The sequence below is a fragment of the Geotrypetes seraphini genome, chromosome 1 (assembly GCF_902459505.1).
Source record: "Geotrypetes seraphini chromosome 1, aGeoSer1.1, whole genome shotgun sequence".
Lineage (NCBI taxonomy): Eukaryota > Metazoa > Chordata > Amphibia > Gymnophiona > Dermophiidae > Geotrypetes > Geotrypetes seraphini.
This window is the reverse complement of record NC_047084.1, coordinates 444,003,204-444,023,422: the sequence shown is the minus strand read 5'-3', so window position 1 is coordinate 444,023,422 and position 20,219 is coordinate 444,003,204. Positions and strand designations below refer to the sequence as shown.

Sequence of the window (20,219 nt, the reverse complement as noted above, 5' to 3'; positions counted from 1 at the left end):
AGGTGGGGTAGCACTTTACATCAAAGAGAACATCAAGACAACTAGGATCACAGATGTCAAGTACACTGGGGAATCTATCTGGGTAAACCTGGCCAGAGGCAGAGAGAAATGCCTATACCTTGGTGTGGTATACAGACCTCCAAGACAATCGGAGGACAAGGACACAGAATTAATTGAAGGCATTGAGAATATCACCTTACGGGGGGACGTTGTCCTGCTAGGGGACTTCAACATGCCTGATGTAGACTGGAACACATTCTCAGCAACAACTTGTAGTAGCAGGAGGATATTAACATCCATGAAGGGAGTACAGCTCAAACAAATGGTACTAGAGCCCACTAGGGCCCAGGCCATCCTGGACCTGGTACTTACGAACGGGGAAAGCGCATGGAAGTCTCGGTGGGAGAAACGCTGGCAACCAGTGACCATAACATGGTATGGTTCAACCTTAGAAAGGGCTTCCCTAGATCACAAACAAAAACAAAGGTACTCAATTTCCGGGGCACTGACTTCGCAAGCATGGGTGATTTCGTCCATCAGACGCTACAGGCTCAAGAAACAACGGATGATGTGGAAGCTATGTGGTCAACACTGAAATGGACACTACACGAAGCAACTATCAGCTACATAAAATCGGTAAATAAACAACAAAGAAAGAAGAAACCCCGTTGGTTCACTGATGAGGTCTCACACCTAGTCAAGGACAAGAAAAGCGCATTTCTTTCATACAAACGCACTGGGGAGAAAGAAGCTAACATTGAATACAAGACAAGGTCTGCAGCGGTCAAAACAGCAGTCAGGGAGGCCAAACTTCGAGTGGAAGAAACTCTAGCAAAGAACATTAAGAAAGGTGACAAATCCTTCTTCAGGTATATTAGTGACAGGCAGAAGAACATAAACGGGATAGTACGCCTTAGAACAGCAGACGGGATTTATGTGGAAACAGATTCCGAAAAAGCCAAACTACTAAACGATTACTTCTGCTCAGTCTTTACCTGCGAGGCACCTGGACACGGGTCACAGCTGGAAGCAAAGCCAAGCAAGGAAGACCCATTTCAGAATTTTGGGTTCTCACCAGCTGATGTTTACAGCGAACTGTCAAGACTCAAGGTGAGCAAAGCCATGGGACCAGACAAATTGCACCCACGAGTGCTCAGAGAGCTGTGCGATGTCCTGGCGGAACCGTTAGCCATGCTCTTCAATCTCTCCCTAAGTACGGGGAGAGTCCCCCTGGACTGGAAAACAGCTAACGTCGTTCCTCTGCACAAAAAGGGCTGCAGAGCGGAGGCTGCGAATTACAGACCAGTGAGTCTCACATCGATAGTGTGTAAACTCATGGAAACACTACTTAAATGTAAATTAGACACGATTTTGGATGAGGGGAATCTAAGGGATCCTAGTCAACATGGATTCACTAGGGGTAGGTCATGCCAATCCAATCTTATCAGCTTCTTTGATTGGGTAACAGGAAAGCTAGACTCGGGAGAGTCTCTGGACATAGTGTACTTGGATTTCAGTAAGGCTTTCGACAGCGTCCCACACCGTAGACTATTAAACAAGATGAAATCGATGGGGTTAGGTGAGACACTAATTGCATGGGTCAATGATTGGCTGAGTGGAAGACGTCAGAGGGTGGTGGTCAACGGCACCCTCTCTGAGACATCGGAGGTGACCAGCGGAGTGCCACAGGGCTCGGTCCTGGGTCCACTCCTTTTTAACATATTCATAAGGGACTTGACCCAAGGGCTTCAGGGTAAAGTAACTCTATTCGCTGATGACGCCAAACTATGTAATATAGTAAGTGAAAGCAATCTGCAGGATAGTATGACGCAGGATCTGCTTACGTTGGAAAACTGGTCCTCGACATGGCAGCTGGGCTTCAACGCTAAGAAATGTAAGATTATGCATCTCGGTAGCAGAAATCCATGCAAACCTTACACCTTAAATGGAGAAACACTAGCTAGGACTTCAGAAGAAAGAGATTTGGGAGTAATCATCAGTGCAGACATGAAGGCCGCCAAATAAGTAGAGAAGGCCTCATCCAAAGCAAGGCAACTTATGGGATGTATCAATAGAAGCTTCGTTAGCCGCAAATCTGAAGTCATAATGCCACTGTACAGAACCATGGTGAGACCTCATCTGGAGTACTGTGTGCAATTCTGGAGGCCACATTACTGTAAAGACGTGCTTAGAGTTGAGTCGGTTCAGCGGATGGCCACTAGGATGATCTCGGGGCTCAAGGGTCTCTCGTACGAAGAAAGACTAAACACATTGCAGCTCTACACTCTAGAGGAACGCAGGGAGAGGGGGGACATGATTGAGACATTTAAATACATCACGGGACGTGTCGAGGTGGAAGAAGACATCTTCTTTCTCAAGGGACCCTCGGTCACAAAGGGGCATCAGCTCAAACTCAGAGGAGGGAAATTCGACAGTGACGTAAGGAAGTATTTCTTCACAGAAAGGGTTGTAGATCACTGGAACAAGCTTCCAGAGCAGGTGATCAAGGCCACCAGCGTGCTTGACTTTAAGAATAAATGGGATGCCCTAGTAGGATCCTTACGAGGGTCGAGTTGAGGAACTAGGTCATTAGTACTCAGACTTAATGGGGTGGGTCAGTAGAGTGGGCAGACTTGATGGGCTATAGCCCTTTTCTGCCGTCATCTTTCTATGTTTCTATTTTTCTAATATACTACTTTATCCTGAAGCAAAAAAAAAATTTTCCTACCTTTGTTGCCTGGTTTCTGCTTTCCTCATGTTCTCATTTAATTCCTTCCATCCACTGTCTCTCTTCTTTCTGCGTCTTCCATTTGCTCTGTTACTGTGCCTCTCCCTTTCTCCCCCCTCCCAAATTGATCTGGCACCCATCTTCTTCCCTCCACTCCCCCCATAGTCTGCATCTCAGTCTTCTTCCCTGCCAGTGTCTTCTTCCCACTCTCTCTTCCCCATTTCCTTTCAGCGTCCTTCTCCCCCCCCATCTTCACCATGTCCTGTCAGCATCCTTCTCCCCCTCTGTCTTCCACATTTGCTTTCAATGTCCTTCTCCCCCCTGTCTTCCCCATGTCTTTCAGCGTCCTTCTCCCCCTCTGTCTTCCCCATGTCCTTTCAGCGTCCTTCTCCCCCTCTGTCTTCCCCATGTCCTTTCAGCGTCCATCTCCCCCTCTGTCTTCCCCATGTCCTTTCAGCGTCCTTCTCCCCCCTCTGTCTTCCATATTTGCTTTCAGTGTCCTTCTCCCCCCATCTTCCCCATGTCCTTTCAGTGTCCTTCTCCTCCCTCTATCTTCCCCATGTCCTTTCAGCGTCCATCTCCCCCTCTGTCTTCCCCATGTCCTTTCAGCGTCCTTCTCCCCCCTCTGTCTTCCATATTTGCTTTCAGTGTCCTTCTCCCCCCGTCTTCCCCATGTCCTTTCAGCGTCCTTCTCCCCCCCTCTGTCTTCCCCATGTCCTTTCAGGGTCCTTCTCCCCCCCTCTGTCTTCCCCATGTGCTTTCAGCGTCCTTCTCCCCCCCTCAGTTTTACCCATTTCCCTTAAGCGTCTTTTCTTCTCCACTCCATCTTTCCTCCCTTTCTCCCTCCCTGCCCCTTACCTTTGTGGCGCTTCCCCACCCGACCGACAACAGAACAGGCCCGGTCGGACAAACCTCCCTGCCCTGTAGCCGCGAATCTAAATTACTTTCTTACAGCAGCTGGAGTATTGAAGCTGCTGTAAGAAGGTAATTTAGATTCGCTGCTACAGGGCAGGGAGGTTTGTCGACCGGGCCTGTTGTTGGTCGGTCGGGGGAAGCGCCACAAGGCTAAGGGGACCTGACCGGCTGTGCACACTCCCCCCCATGGCTGTACCCAGGGCGGACCGCCCCCCCTTCGGTACACGACTGCCTTTTCCCTACCTGCCCTGCCGCAAGCAGCTGACCGGAAGTCTTCCCGATGTCAGCGCTGACGTCGGAGGAAGGGAGGGCTTTGCTTAAGCCCTCCCTAAGACGTCAGCGCTGACATCGGGAAGACTTCCGTTCGGCTGTGTGCTGCGGCAGGGCAGGTAAGGAGAAGGAGAGGAGACTATGCTTGCGACCCTGGGGGAGCCCGGGCCCTCTGTCAGCTCTGGGCCCCTGAATGCAGGACTGGTAGTACTGCCCTGATGGCGGCCCTGGAGTATTGTGTTCAGTTTTAGAGGCCAGAAGGCTAGTAGACCAGAATAGAGGAAGCCAATTAAAGGTGCAAGCCTTGGATCTGTGAAATAAGACTAACTAGCCTAAACAAAGCAGGTTGGGGGAGGAGGGGCAATACCAGGAAATATTTCTTCAGAGAGAGAGGGTAGTTGAGCCACACAAAGCATTCTCAGAGTGAGTGGTGATGACTAAATCAGTAATGGAGTTTAAGAAGGCACCCACAGGGACTGAGACTTGCTAAAACGGAAATAACAGAAAATATACTATTCACTGGTACAGGGCTTGCTTGATTCAGCTGTCAGAATGAATGGCTTAAAGATTAATATGAAACTTTAGAAGAGCAACATTCCAAGTAGCTCGTAACAGCAGTGTAACTGCCCACATACCAGTCTTTTAGGTCAGCTAGACCAATGGTTCCCGAATCCCAATCCTGCCCTGGAGGACCAGCCAGTCAGGTTTTTAAGATAGCTATAATGAATATGCATGAGAGAGATTTGCATATAATGGAGGTGGCAGGAATGCAAATCTGCCCCATGCATATTCATTAGGGCTATCCTGAAAATCTGACTGGCTGGTGGTCCTCCAGGACAGGGTTGGGAACCACTGAGCTAGACCAGACCTAGTTTCACTAGGACTTCTAATCGTTTAGAGAAGTTGCATCCTGCCAGACCTACCCAGCTATTAACTTTGTCTACCATCGCAGCCTGTCAGTCAAATCCAGCCACATGGATGTCTGTACTACTACTAGTAATGTGGAGGGACATTTTGCAGAAGACACACAAATATCCAATCATGAACATCCCCAGACTGCTGATAAAATTGAAAAATGAACTTGCAGAGCTATTGTTAGTAATTTGTAATTTTTATTTAAAATCCAGCATAGTACCGGAAGACTGGAGGGTGGCCAATGTGGCGCCGATTTTTAAAAAGGGTTCCAGATGTGATCTTGGAAATTATTGACCGGTGAGTCTGATGTCAGTGCTGGGCAAAATGGTAGAGACTATTATAAAGAACAAAATGACAGAGCATATACATAAAGATTAGGTTGAATTAACATAAACAATATATACATAAGCATGGATTAATGAGAGAAAGCCAACATGGATTTAGTCAAGGGAAATCTTGCCTCACTAATTTACTGCATTTCTTTGAAGGGGTGAATGAACATGTGGATAAAGGTGAGCCGGTTGATGTTGTATATTTGGATTTTCAAAAGGCGTTTGACAAAGTACCTCATGAAAGACTTCTGAGGAAATTAAAGAGTCATGGAAAAGGAAGTAATGTCCTTTTCTGGATTAAGAACTGGTTGAAAGACAGAAAACAGAGAGTAAGTTTAAATGGTCAATATTCTCAATGGAGAAGGGTAAACAGTGGTGTTCCCTAGGGATCCGTGCTGAGACTACTGCTTTTCAACGTATTTATCAAATAGCTAGAGATGGATATAACTAGTGATATAATTAAATTAGCTGATGGCACAAAGTTGTTAAGTCGCAAGAGGATTGTAAAAAATTGCAAGAGGACCTTGTGAGAATGGAAGACTGAGCATTAAAATGGCAGATGATTTATTTAAAACATTTTAATCCGCCTTTATCCAAAGCGGCTCACAATGCATATTTCACGACTTGCACAAAACAAAGATCCCCTACATCAGCAAAAATCATAATATTATACCATCTGAACCCATAAATTACATCTTAGCTGCTCATCTACTACATCACTTCAATCAAGCAGCACAAATCCAATAACCTGCAAAAAAGATGTTATTCAGAAAGTAAAATATTAACTCAAGAAGCAGAATATTAGCTTGAACAAACAAATAGGTCTTGAGTAACTTTCTACATTGCAATAAATTAATACAAAACCGTAAGGTACCAGACAATGCATTCCACATAAATGGTCCAGCTATAGAGAAACATGTATTTTTGGTCCATGCATATCATAAAATACTCCTCTCTTTCCAAAAATACTAGGACTAGGGGGCATGCGATGAAGCTACTAAGTAGTAGATTTAAAACAAACTGGAGAAAATAGTTCTTCACATAACATGCAAACTTTGGAATTCACTGCCGGAGAATGTATTAGCTTAGTGGGGTTTAAAAAAGGTTTGGATAATTTCTTAAAAGAAAAGTCCATAGGTCATTATTGAGATGGCTCGGGGAAATCCACCGCTTATTCCTAGGATAAGCAGAAAAAAAAAAATCGGTTTTACTACTTGGGATCTAGCTAGGTGCTTGGGACCTGGGTTGGCTACTGTTGGAAACAAGATACAAGGCTTGATGGACCTTCGGTCCCTCCTCATATGGCAATTCATATGTTCTTATGTTGTTAACATGACCATTTTCAAAACAGAGAAGATGTGTGTATTTTAAAATATTAATAAAGATGATTGAACTCCAAAAAAAAATGGTCATTTCTCGGATGTGCTTGTCCTTGGTGCATCTATCTTTTTGAACCAATTAAAAAAAAATACATCCAAAAGAAAAAAGCAGAAAACAAGCTATTGGGATGTAGGAGGGGCAAGCAGTTTTAGTAGACTGACCACATATACATCTTAGCAGAGCAATGCAGCCCCTCGGGGGGCACACATAAAAAAAACCAGGTACACATAACCCCCTTATAGTGTAGGATAAGCTCTCCAGAACCCACCAAATACTTGCTGTATTCAACTGTACACCACACCAATAGCCCTTATGCCAACAGCTGCCACCTCTATGATGGTACAGTAGGTTTTTGATGGGCTCACACCTTCCCTCAAAAGCGTAGTAGTTAGAGTGGGAAGTGGGCCTAGGTTCCCTTCTCCGCCATCTACTCCACTTACCTCTAGGCTACTCCAGCCACCTGCTTGCTGCTTTACTAGGACTGCCCAAACCATCTTAAGCTGTCATACAGGCAGGCATGTACTGTTTCATTCACATCTTTGGGGGGGTAAAAGTAGGGTTACCAGACATCCAGATTTCCCCAGGAGTCTGGATGGCTTTTCAAAACCTGGCACTTTGTCTGGGCTTTGAAAAGCCTGCCTCAAAATCGCTGTCAGGCAGGAGGGCATCTGTGCATGTGCGGATGCCACGCAATGACATCACGCAACATGCGCGGATGTCTTCCGGCCTGACCAGAGCAAGCAGCAGGGGGGCGGGGCTGGGGTGGGGCTAGGATGGGATTGGGGTGGGGATGGGTGGACCTGGGCGGATCTAAGGGGTCTGGATTTTCCAAATGAAAAATCTGGTAATCCTAGGTGAAAGGGGGTCAGTGACCACTAAGGGAGTGGAAGGGTCATGCCTGTATCACTCCAGAGGTCATCTGGTCAGATTTGGCACCTTTTAAAACTTTATTCATTATAAGGCAGGGGTGTCAAAGTCCCTCTTCGAGGGCCTCAATCCAGTCAGGTTATCAGGATTTCCCAAATGAATATGCATGAGATCTATTAGCATACAATGAAAGCAGTGCATGCAAATAAATCTCATGCATATTCATTGGGGAAATCCTGAAAACCCGACTGGATTGCAGACTTTGAGGAGGGACTTTGATAGCCCTGTTTTAAGGGGTAAGGGATTGGGACTTGTATACTACCTTTTGTAGTTCACAACCACATTCAAAGCGGTTTACATACAGGTACTTCAAGCATCTACCCTAACTGTCCCGGGACAGTGAAGGATTAAGTGACTTGCCCAGGGTCACAGGGAGCAGCGTAGGGTTTGAACCCACTACCTCTGGGTGCTGAGGCTGTAGCTCTAACAACTGCACCACACTCTCCTCCAGGTCTAGCCCCAAATGTCCAAATTGTGCCCTGGACGTATTCTTAAATGTTCAATTATGGCAGAAAAATATCTTGGTGGTTACCAGACGTCCGGATTTCACCGGACAGCTTTTCAAAACCTGGCACTTTGTCCAGGTTTTGAAAAGCCTCCTCAAATCGCGTTGGGCAGGGAGGAAGTCTGTGCATGCGTGGATGCCACGTGATGATATCATAGCGTGGCATCCATGCATGCGCGGACTTCCTCCCTGCCCGACAAGAGCATACAGCGGGGGGCAGGATTAGGGCATTACAGAGCAGAACTGGGCAGGCATGGGGGGTGGGTCTAGGGGTCCAACTGGAAAATCTGGCAACCCTAGGGGACACCAGCATCTCTCTGCCCCCCTATTCCACGCTCATGCGCCCCATACCTCTTTAAAATCTTTGCTAATGTGAACAACTCCTCTAGCCTGCTGCTTGCGCTGACCTGGCTCCCTCTGAAATCACTTCCAGGTTGCCGGACCAGGAAATGGCATTAGAGGGAAGCCAAAGAAACTGCTCATGCAAGTAAAGATTTAAAGAGGTATGAGGTGGGAAGGGAGGGCGCGAGTGTAGCGTGGGGGTGCAGAAGGAGCGGGTGAGGTGGAGAGGAGGGCGGACAGGTTGGCATGGAAGGAGGGGGTGGAGAAGAGGGTGCAGTGGGCACCACCACCTCGGACACCTCCTACTCTTGCTGTGCCACAGAAAGGGTGATTTGCACAGGGCACCATTTACAGAATGCTATCTTACCACAGATCATAATTTGGTCACCATTTACTGAATCTGGCCCCAAATATATACACGGACACTTATACTTAAGCTTGTTTCAGAGAGGTGAACATTTGTGTAAAAACAAACTTATGGCCCGAGGCAATGGACTAAAATATTTAAATATTTGCTGAAAGTCTCCATGGCAATCCTATTGGTTGAGAATGGGTACAAGATTCTTTATCATTGACATTATACTCCTAATTGCCTGGCTAAGATGTATGATATAGGGGCAGACCAATGTTGGCGTCAATATGGGAACATGGGTGCTCTTTACCATATATGGCGGGATTGCCCTGTCATTCAATCGCTTTGGAAGAATCCCGTATGCCAACTCAATGACTGAGTGTCAGGGAGCTATCCCCTATAGGCAGACTGTTGTTTGTTACAGCACAAAGTGGTGGGCATTTCTAAAGAAATACACTTACTGGCAATTCACTTCTTTGCAGCTTTAAAGGTTTGTGTGGGAAAGTACTGGAAGTAGGTGACCACCCCACCATTAGATTTAGTTTTGCGAAAAGAGATCTACTATCGTTTACTCTCACAACTTAACTGCCAAGAAATATGGCAGAATTGTCACTTTTCATAAGGTATGGGATACTTGAGACAGTGGAGAGAGATTATATCTGGGATATATGTAAAGTTTATGTTTAAAGTATGTGCTGATGTACAGAACACATGTATACTTTGTTGATAGGATGGGGGGATTTGTTATATTTCTAAATTCTTGGAAAAATGGTTTGTATGTCCTTGTGAAGTGACTTGTATAATTTGCATTGTGATGTAAATAAATGGCTAAGAAATTGTGTACGAATATTTATGTATACTACAAGGGCCATATTCCAATCGGGTTTTCAGGATATCCCCAATGAATATGTATAAGATCTATTTGGATATAATGTAGGCAGTGCATGTAAATAGATCTCATGCATATTCATTGGGGAAATCCTGAAAAACTGACTGGATTGTAGCCCTCATTCCCCACCCTTGTCATAGAAGCACATAGGCACCTCTGCTGCCTTGACAAAATAAGCACAAAAGCTTTTGACAGTGTTCCACACAGACGTCTAATAAACAAACTGAATGCCCTCGGAATGGGTCCCAAAGTGACGGGCTGGGCAAGAACTGGTTGAGTGGAAGGCAACAGAAGGCAGTAATCAATGGAGATCGCTCTGAGGAAAGGGATGTTACCAGTGGTGTGCCTTAAGGTTCTGTTCTTGGGCCTATTCTTTTTAACATTTTTATAAACGATATTGCTGAAGGGTTGTTGGGTAAGATTTGCCTCTTTGCAGATGATACGAAATTCTGCACTAGAGTAGACACACCAGATGGTATGAATAACATGAAGAAAGACCTGGCGAAGCTTGAAGAATGGTCTGAAATTTGGTAGATAAAATTTAATGTTAAGAAATGCAAGGTCATGCATTTGGGCTGCAAAAACCCAAGGAAACGGTACAGATTAGAGGGTGAAGAACTTATATACACAACAGAAGAGCGGGACTTGGGTGTGATTGTATGTGATGATCTTAAGGGGGCCAAACAGGTTGAAAAGGTGACGGCAAAAGCTAGAAGAATGCTAGGTTGCATAGGGAGAGGTATGGCCAGTAAGAAAAAGGAGGTATTGATGCCCCTGTATAAGACTTCATTTAGAATATTGTGTACAATCCTGGAGGCTGCACCTTCAAAAAGATATAAAAAGGATGGAGTCGGTCCAGAGGAAGGCTACTAATATGGTATGTGGTCTTCATCATAAGGCGTATACTTTGGAGGAAAGGTGGGAGAAGGGAGATATGATAGAGACATTTAAATACCTACGTAATGTAAATGTGCATGTGTCGAGTCTCTTTCATTTGAAAGGAAACTCTGCAATGAGAGGGCATAAGATGAAGTTAAGAGGTGATAGGCTCCAGAGTAATCTAAGGAAATAATTTTTTACAGAAAGGGTGGTACATGCATGGAACAGTCTCCCAGAAGAGGTGGTGGAACCAGAGACTGTGGGGTTCATAATCGAAAGAGAAAACGTCCAAAAACCGGCCTAAGTCGGCACTTGGACGAACATTTCTCAAAAACATCCAAGCGCCGATAATAAAACCGGGTTTTGGACGTATTTAAAAATGACCTAGGCCTTCATAATGCCGCTCAACGTCCACAGCTAAACGGGGCGTTTTGGGAGGCGTGTCGAAGGCGGGAGTTGGGCCGGCTTAGTCATACACCAAGTAAAACCAAAAGTTTTACAACAGAGCTTAGACGGAACTTGGATGTTGTGACTTAGACCATGTAAAACATGGTCTAAGTCACAAAAACCCACCTAAACTCACCAGGTAAGCACTTCAAACACATAACACAAAAGCATATTCAAAACACCTAATCTCCTCTTCCACATACACCGACCAGATTACCCACTCCCTGACACCACATCCTCAACCGACCAAAAAAAAAAAATAAAAAAAAAAAAAAAAACCTAATTCTTCCTACCGATTTATTACCTACCAACGCCTGGAAAAAGATTTGATATGTAATGTAATATAACTGCTCTCATCCAATGTTACCAAGTCTATACTCATTCTGTAACTATGTCTTACCCTAAATGTCACGTACCCTCCTGGAAATGTCCAGCTTCTTCTTATGTAATCCGCTTTGAACCGCAAGGTACAAGCGGAATAGAAATCACTAATGTAATGTAATGTAATAACATAGACCTCCACACACTACCACAGTGATCACCAACCCCCCCATAAAAATTTTATTCACAACTTTAAATTTCAGCCTCCAGACTAGGAAAGCCTAGTTGTCTAACCCAGAGGCAGCTTAAGTCATCTTGGGGGGTGGGTTAGGGACCCATAGAGAAGAGGACCGCCCCTGTAATCACTGCATTGATACTTAAACATGTGCACTCCTCTATACACCCCCAAAACCCATTTTTACTGGCATATAAGTGGCTCCTGAAGCCATAAGGGCTATTGGGGTGGTAGATAAGTGAGTCTAGGGGATTCTGGAGGTGGTTTTGGGGGCTCACCGTGATCTATAAGCTGTAGGGAGGAGAAGCCATGGCACCCTTTTAGTAAAGTTCACAGCAGTGCCCTGTAAGGTACCCCACTATTTAGGTGGCATGTCTGAGTTTTTAATCCATCACTTTGCAGACCCCTCCCAAGTCCAACAGGGCTTGTTCTAGGTGTTTTGGACTTGGATGGAAATGTGGTATAAAGATGGACGATTTAGCGGCTTGGACGATCAGATTGGCAGGATGTATAATTAGACAATTTTCGAAAGTAAAAAAAAGTTGGACGTCTCTTTCGAAAATGTGTCTTAGGCTCTTTTTAACTTTGGACGACTTGCAAGAAGGACGTATACGGACTTAGACGTCCCTTTCGATTATGCCCCTCTGTGTCTGAATTCAAAAGAGCCTGGGATAGGCACCTGAGATCTTTCAGAGAGAGAAAGAGATAATGGTTACTGTGGATGGGCAGACTAGATGGGCCATTTGGCTTTTATCTGCCATAATGTTTCTATGTTTCTAAAATTTGCTTACTAATCACATTTTCAGGCATCCAGGTATAAAATCCCCCTTTCATTCATGTTAATAAAGTTAAGTGGTGACTGCAGGGCTACTCAGTTCCAGTCCTTGAGGTGCACAGTCTGGTGAGATTTTCAGGATATCCCACTGAATATACATGAGAGAGATTTGCATACCAAGGAGGCCATGCATTCAAGTCTCTCTCATGCATATTCATTGTGGATATCTTGAAAGCATGGCTTCCCTGTGGACCTCAAGGACTGGAATTTAGTAACCCTGGGTTAAAGTTAATCCACATCGGTGTGTGCAAATAAAGGTTAATAAAAATAAAATTATATAAGGTGATTATTTTAATAAAACCTCTGCCAAAAGTGTCATTCCATGTCAACTCATCCAGTTTCAAGAAGAGTCCACACTTGACATTTTTTTACAGATACATAAAAGGGACCCCTAACTCTGAACCTACTACTACTACTTATCACTTATATAGCGCTGAAAGGCGTATGCCGCGCTGTACATTTTGATATTTATAGACATTCCCTGCTCAGAAGAGCTTACAATCTAATTTGGACAGATAGACATGACATATAGGGTTGGGGATGCAGAATCCAAGGTGAGAGGAATTAAAAGTCGAAAGCACTCTTAAAGAAGTGGGCTTTTAACTGGGCCTTGAACACTGCCAGAGACGGAACCCGCCATAGGGATTCAGGCAGCTTGTTCCAAGCATATGGTGCAGCAAGGTAGAAGGGACGGCCTATAGAGTTGGCAGTTGAAGAGAAGGGCACAGATAGGAGGGACTTACCAGATGAGCAAGCTCACGGGGGGGGGGGGGGGATCATAGAGGGAGATAAGTGAAGAGAGATAGTGAGGGGCAGCTGAATGAGTGAGATCATGCCCCAAAACTTTGAATATCTTCATTTGAGGTCCCAATATTTCCCCTGAAAATTTTTTTTAGCAATTTCTGAGATGGTTAAGTGAGGAGTTCCGGACCACTTGACATGAAATGACCCAAAAGGTTTTTATATTCCAAACCTCTTTTTTCAAAATTGTATCAGCTCAGTTCACAGGAGAGAGGCAATTCTTATTTTTGGCAGCAGCATGACAAAATTAGAAGATAGAAAAGTACTGGGAGTGTGTGTGGGTGCAGCTTCTTCTTCTATTCATGAATTCTACTCCTGTCACAATTCTCTTAAGTGATGATTCCATTGCATTCATTTGTCATACATAATGATTTGCTATGCTTTGAAAGCTGTGAATCACAGCTTTTCGTAGGTGAGCATATTGCAAACAGTTTCACAGATATTGTGACTTCAAAGACAGCTTGACAATCCCCCAAATGGATACAATGGAGGCAAGAAGGGACTGAGAAGCACCTCACATTCCTAAAACTCACAAAAAAAAGGTAACAAGTGTGAAAGTATATTTAAAAAATTGTGAAAAATGAAAAAATAAAGGAGACAAGTTTTGTTTGCTCTCTGACAGTTGGCTTTACAGAATGACTGTTATATAGCTGTCAGCTCTCCCAGTTCCAGCAGGGTCATGTCAAGCCAGTCCTGATTTTCCACTTCGGTGTGGTGTCATAGTCCTTGATTCTACCTTTTGAAATCAGCAACTGCCATGCCTATCATGACGAGATTGTCTGAAATCCAGGACTGGCCAAAATCTCTCTCCTGAAACTGGGAAAGTAACAGCATTGCTGCTGAAGGTTCTACAGTAATGGTAGTGTTGTAATTTTGATATCTGATTTAATCGATAGGATATTAGCAGTTTATATGACAGGTATTTAGCAATTAATCTTATAGCCTTGAATAGATTTACCAGAATATATCTGAAAAAATGACAAAAAGTATTTTAATATATTATGATTAAGTTAACATATTTTATGGCACATTAAATTAATAATATTGAAAAAATATAAAAAAATTAACGGGTTTTTTGTGGCCGATGACTGGAGCAAGGAGCATAGCAACTATGCTGATCTTTTCAGTCAGTGACTGCGCGTAGGCTCCATTTTTGAGGCTTTTTCCCGTATAAATAATCAGATTGAGATAGATAAAAAATTAAGTTAGATAGTGAGTGCACTTCTCTGAATAAGTGGGAGTTATATATTCCTTGCATTATATTTTGATTATACACACCACTTGGGTTAGTTTAGTTAGGTTCCAGAAAAAGGAGGACAGATTGAGATATCCAGGTTTTACTTCCATTGATTTCAATGGAAATAAAACCCAGATGTCCTAATCTGTCCTCCTTTTTCTGGAGCTATATGGTAACCCTGGCCTTGAACATTTCTCCATATGGCCAGATTGTGTTTTCTCTATCAACCAAATACTTCCCTTGGTACACCGTCAATAGCGTGCAGGACAGTTGCGCCCCGACAATTCCACTCCGTCAAATGCGCGCACCGACAAGTGTGTGCATGAAGAGAACGGAATTGTCGGGGTGCAACCGTAAGTGTGTGTGGGGGGGTCAGCAATCTTCTAATTCAGAGCATGTAGGCATTGAACACCCCCCCCTGAGTGCGTCATTGTACAGTTTTCCCCCACGCATACCCTCAGAGAGCGTCACCCCCCCTCAGAATTGCACACCCCCTTCCATGAGAGCACGAGTGTAGTGAGGGATCCCCCCCTCCCCTCCCACACACACACCCTCAGAGCGCAAAATGGAAGGCATAGGGTGGCAGAGTGAGTTGTAAGTGCTCAGAGCGCAAATTGTAAGTGTAGAGGGGGGGGTTTCTCCCTACACCCCTCCCCACCCCCTCAGAGCTCAAACAGGAAGGCATAGGGCGGCACACATCTGTCCTGCATGCAAATGTCAGGGCGGAATTGTTGATGTGCCAATGTCCTGCACGCATTTGACAGGTCACCACTTCCCTCAGACCCATTCATTCTGGATTTATACTTCAAGCCTTTAAAGGAAGACGCAACGAACTAGTCAGTCACATACACAAGGACTAACACCAGCTACACACACTGAAGCAGGACTTTCTTATCCACTCCTGCTCTAGCTGAGGTCATATTCATTCATCTTTTTTGACTTCATGTGCAATTTTCTTTAAGGTAGTGTGATCACCCTGAAAATGTCCCTGCCTCGGGTGATGGGGGGAAGGATTTTCAGGGCGGTCACTGAGCAAAGAGGGCTGGGATGTTAAGCTTGGTGGGTGGTTTTAGAAAGAGCCAGTCCATATATAAGAGCCAGTCCAATATAAAAGATTCTTTGAGAAATTATTCACAAACTATTTGCATTCCAGGCAGGCAAAATAAATTCATGGTTATGTACCATTATTTCTCAGGCTTATTCTTATATGTTTTTTAGAAAGCTGTTGAAAACTGATCTGTTTGATAAATTTGTAAATTGATGTTTCAATCTTGATTGGTAAATCGTAAACTGATATTTTAAATTGTTTATTTTAGTTTGGTTTTAATGTATTTTTAACTCAATTGTATTTTACTTACTGATAGCACATGTGAACTGCCTAGAACTATGTGGTGTAGCACTATACAAAAATAAAATTAGTATTATTATTATTATAAAAGGGATTGTATTTGTGAAAAAGAGGTCTTTGGTTGCTAAGATCCTAGCACCGAGGCAGAAGTCCTGGGAGAAATTTGCTGTGCATGGTGTCTGAAGGCCCTGCCACATGGCAGACAGTGCCTGTGTAGTGTGTATAGGCTTAAACCCGCTCAGGCTCTTACATATTGTGGCAGTGGTGTGATGTAAGCTTCTGATTTAGAGAAGCTGGATTCATGTACCTCCAGGGCTGGGGATATCACTATAGCAATGTAGTTGGGTTTTTTTTCAAGGGAATAAGAAGAATAGGTTTGCCCTCAGATAGAGAACTGAAGAAGTATAGGCAGAGCTGGACAAACAGGTGATTTGGTTTTTTTCCTTTTATTGGTTGATAGCTAATGCTGCCAGGACAGTGGAACAAGGAGTGTGGTTGCTTCAGAATAAACTACAAACTGCAGAAGTTGGGTGAACCGAGGCTTAACTACACTGCTGCATGTGCATAGAACTTCACGGTATTGCGGTATATAAGCTGTTATTATTATTATTATTACCTGTTGTGCAAGTACAGCCTATAGGCAAATGCAGAGAATGAATGAAAGGGAATAGCAAGCTGGAAAGATTTCCTTAATCAGGTACAGTGATTAAAGCTCAGGGTAGCTGTCAAAGAAGTGGTCTAAGGAAGAAAAGTAAAATTCCTATCTTTATTGTCGGGGTGCCACAGGGCTCGGTGCTTGGACCCGTGCTCTTCAACATCTTCATAAACGATCTGGACATAGATACGACGAGCGAGATGATAAAATTTGCAGACGATACAAAGTTATTCAGAGTAGTGAAGATGCAGGGGGATTGCGAAGATCTATAACGTGACATAATCAGGCTCGAGGAATGGGCTGCGACATGGCAGATGAGGTTCAAAGTGGACAAGTGTAAAGTGATGCATGTTGGTAACAAAAATCTCATGCACAAATACAGGATGTCTGGGGCGGTACTTGGAGAGACCTCCCAGGAAAGGGACTTGGGAGTTCTGATCGACAAGTCGATGAAGCCGTCTGCGCAATGTGCGGCGGCAGCGAAAAGGGCGAACAGAATGCTAGGAATAATAAAGAAGGGGATCATAAACGGATCGGAGAAGATTATCATACCGCTGTACCGGGCCATGGTGCACCCTCACCTGGAGTACTGCATCCAGCACTGGTTGCCGTACATGAAGAAAGACACAGTACTACTCAAAAGAGTCCGAGAAGAGCGACTAAGATGGTTAAGGGGTTGGAGGAGCTGCCGTACAGCGAAAGATTAGAGAAACTGGGCCTCTTCTCACTCGAACAGAGGAGATTGAGAGGGAACATGATCGAAACATTCAAGGTACTGAAGGGGATAGACTTAGTAGATAAGGACAGGTTGTTCACCCTCTCCAAGGTAGGGAGAACAAGAGGGCAGTCTCTAAAGTTGAAAGGGGACAGATTTCGCACAAACGTAAGGAAGTTCTTCTTCACCCAGAGGGTGGTAGAAAGCTAGAACGCTCTTCCGGAGTCTGTCATAGGGGAAAACACCCTCCAGAGATTCAAGACTAAGTTAGACAAGTTCCTGCTGAACAAGGATGTACGCTGGTAGGGCTTATGCCAGTTAAGGTGCTGGTCTTTGACTAGAGGGCCGCCGCGTGAGCGGATTGCTGTGCATGATGGACCACTAGTCTGACCTAGCAGCGGCAATTCTTATGTTCTTATGTTTTGAAAAAGTTCCTTCTAACTAGGCGAGGTTGCAGTATTATTGATGTCTTCTGACTTGGTCTGCAGGTATTAATCAAGGGAATCTCTGTGTGAAATACTTGACGACTTCCATATAGCAACAAGTACTTTATCATCATTATTATTGTTATCATCTGTATTAGAAGTAGTGCTGTTTAATTCATCACTCATATCTTCATCTTTATGTTCATTATTGTCATGCTGTTTAATTACAAAGAAAGCTTTCATAAAGTTTGAATCATTGTCTGTTCTAACCATTTTTCATCTGATGGCAAACTGAATATTTTTGAAAACTGATGCAAGAACATCAAATGGGCAAGAACCCTGTGTCTTAAGGACAGACAAGCAGACTTCCCCTCTAAAGATTCTACCAATCTAGCGGACTATTGACCCAAAGTAGAATTTTCCATATGATGACCATCAGTCTGTTGTGATAGAGACATATGTCTGCTCACCAAGAATTGCTACCAGCTTCAGCTTCATCTCCAGATCAAAACAACCCAAATCATCACTGTTGTGTTTTGATGGAGACCAGTAACCAGTTCAACAAACACAGACAACTCCACTGTTCTCATAGACTCCTATTCACCGAACAGCAAAATTTAAGATAAGATGATCCACTATTTGTGTGATGAGGTTTATAATAGCAAAATTCTGTTGTTGGTTTTGCTGTTTCATTTGGTTTACTAAAACATCATTTACATCTTGCTTCTGCTTTTTTTCATAAATAATGTATTAAAATTTTGATAAGAAACATTACAACAAAATAACAAGCTAATAAATACAATATTATGTAATAAAATACATAAGTAACAATTTAAAAAACAACACAAAAAATTAGTCCTAAAGTGTCATAACAATATCACAAATAATCCAATATACTGTATTTTTCGCTCTATAAGACGCACCAGACCATAAGACGCACCCACCTATAGAGGAGGAAAACCCAGGAAAAAAAATTCCCACCGCCATGCCCTGTACCCACTCTGGTGGCACAACCCCTTCCCCCCAGGCAGCACAGGCACAACCCCCTCATAGACAGCAGAGGCACCCCCCTCCAGTACCTTTTTTATAAGTCCCCTTTCTGTGCTCCTGCCTGTTTCCTTCGCTGGACAGCTTTTCTTCGGTTCAAGCAGAGCGGCGCAAAAAGCAGGCGTGTACTGTTCACATTCTTACCTGGTCTGGCACCACTCCCCGATTAGCTGCAGTCAGTTCTCGCCCACCAAATAGCAAACCTTAAGTATTACAGCATGTGGAAAGCCTTTTAAAAAATCCTAGTACATATCATTAGACTATGAAACCAGAAAACAAATTGTGTCTTTCTTTTTGTTTTTTGTTTTTACAGGATGGCTGTACCAAAAAGTATGGAAAAGGAAATCACATCCTCGTGAACTCAAAGGGATTGATATTCAAGCAATTTATGATGGCCAGTAGAGGCTTCTGGTTGGTAAAGATGCTTGTGTGGCGCTATCCTCTGATATCCAGTGGCACCTAACCAGTTAGTGTGCTAAATATCACCACAGCTGACTGTTTGGTGGGTGGTCCGGGTACAAAATTGGCACTTATGTGGTTGTGTTGATATTCAGTACTTAACTACATAAAAAGTCAAACTGGACTGCATAAAACTCAGTCTTATCTTCATGTGGTGCACCTAACTGCATAAGACAAAGCCAGTCGCATAAACCCAGATATACAATGCAGGTGCCTGGACATAGCGCAGTATTGAATTTCTGGAAAAGCACTCACCGACATTGGCTGAGTATCTACTACAAACTTAATAAGGGTTTTTTTTGCAAAATTTCTGAACAGTTCCAATGACTAACGAACTATAATCAGCCTACTGGAAGACGCAACGAACTAGTCAGTCACATACACAAGGACTAATCCCATACTGGACTCTATCCCATAACGATATACCTTTTGCATAATTTTGCATGTCTTAATTTTGTAGAATGAGGTCACAGTACTGCTTTCTGCACTTGATGTGATGAGCAGCCCACAGGTTAAAGGCATAGTAAAATAACTTTGAGAGAAATGTGTTTTCAGATGTTTTTTCCAACCATGTGTGTAATTCTAGCAATTTGGCATTCTAGCTTTCTGTATGGTATGTTTATACAACCCTAAACCTGAAACATGGTATATTGCTTTATTAAACACTCTGGCACTCTTCAGCCTAGAGAAGAGATGGCTCAGGGATAATCTTCAGACCAATCTTTAAAAAAAAAAAAAAAAAATACACTCGACCTCAGCATGCTCAGCAACTTTAGGTCTGTTTCCAACTACCATTTATCTCCAAGATCCTGGAAAAAAAACTGTACTCAACCAACTACACTGTTTCATTGACAAGCAAGGAGCCCTATCCACCTTCCAGTTGGGATTCAGGAAATTCCATAGCACTGAAACCATCCTTTTCGACATCATCAATGAAGGCTGGAAACTTATGAATAAGAGAAATGATGCCCTTCTGATGCTACTAGAACTCAGTGCATCCATTGACACCATTGAGCACCCTCTCCTCATTACACAATTCTCCAAAATTGGCATCCAAGATGTTGCTTTATGCTAGTTCACTTCCCTCCTGAGTGACAGATCCCAATGTATACTACTCAACACTGCTCTCTATCAAAACCAAAACCAAATACGGTGCTCCTCAAGGGATTTTACTATCCCTTATACTATTTAATCTCTACATTAGACTTGTCCTAGACATAACCCACAAATAACAAATCCAGATTCACTTCTTCACTGATG

At 43.6% G+C, this 20,219-nt stretch overlaps 1 protein-coding gene across 2 annotated transcripts in view; it reads left to right on the top strand.

The window, feature by feature from the left end:
- The window catches only part of BNC2 (basonuclin 2), a 1,455,515-nt gene extending 1,435,783 nt beyond the window's left edge, over window positions 1–19,732 (top strand). For both annotated transcript variants that reach the window (XM_033920493.1, XM_033920483.1), the window contains one exon: window positions 18,814–19,732. In XM_033920493.1, the coding sequence (XP_033776384.1) occupies window positions 18,814–18,859 (46 nt within the window). In that variant the 3' untranslated portion in view covers window positions 18,860–19,732. The remainder of the gene's footprint in view (window positions 1–18,813) is intronic.
- The last annotated feature ends 487 nt before the right edge of the window (window positions 19,733–20,219 follow it).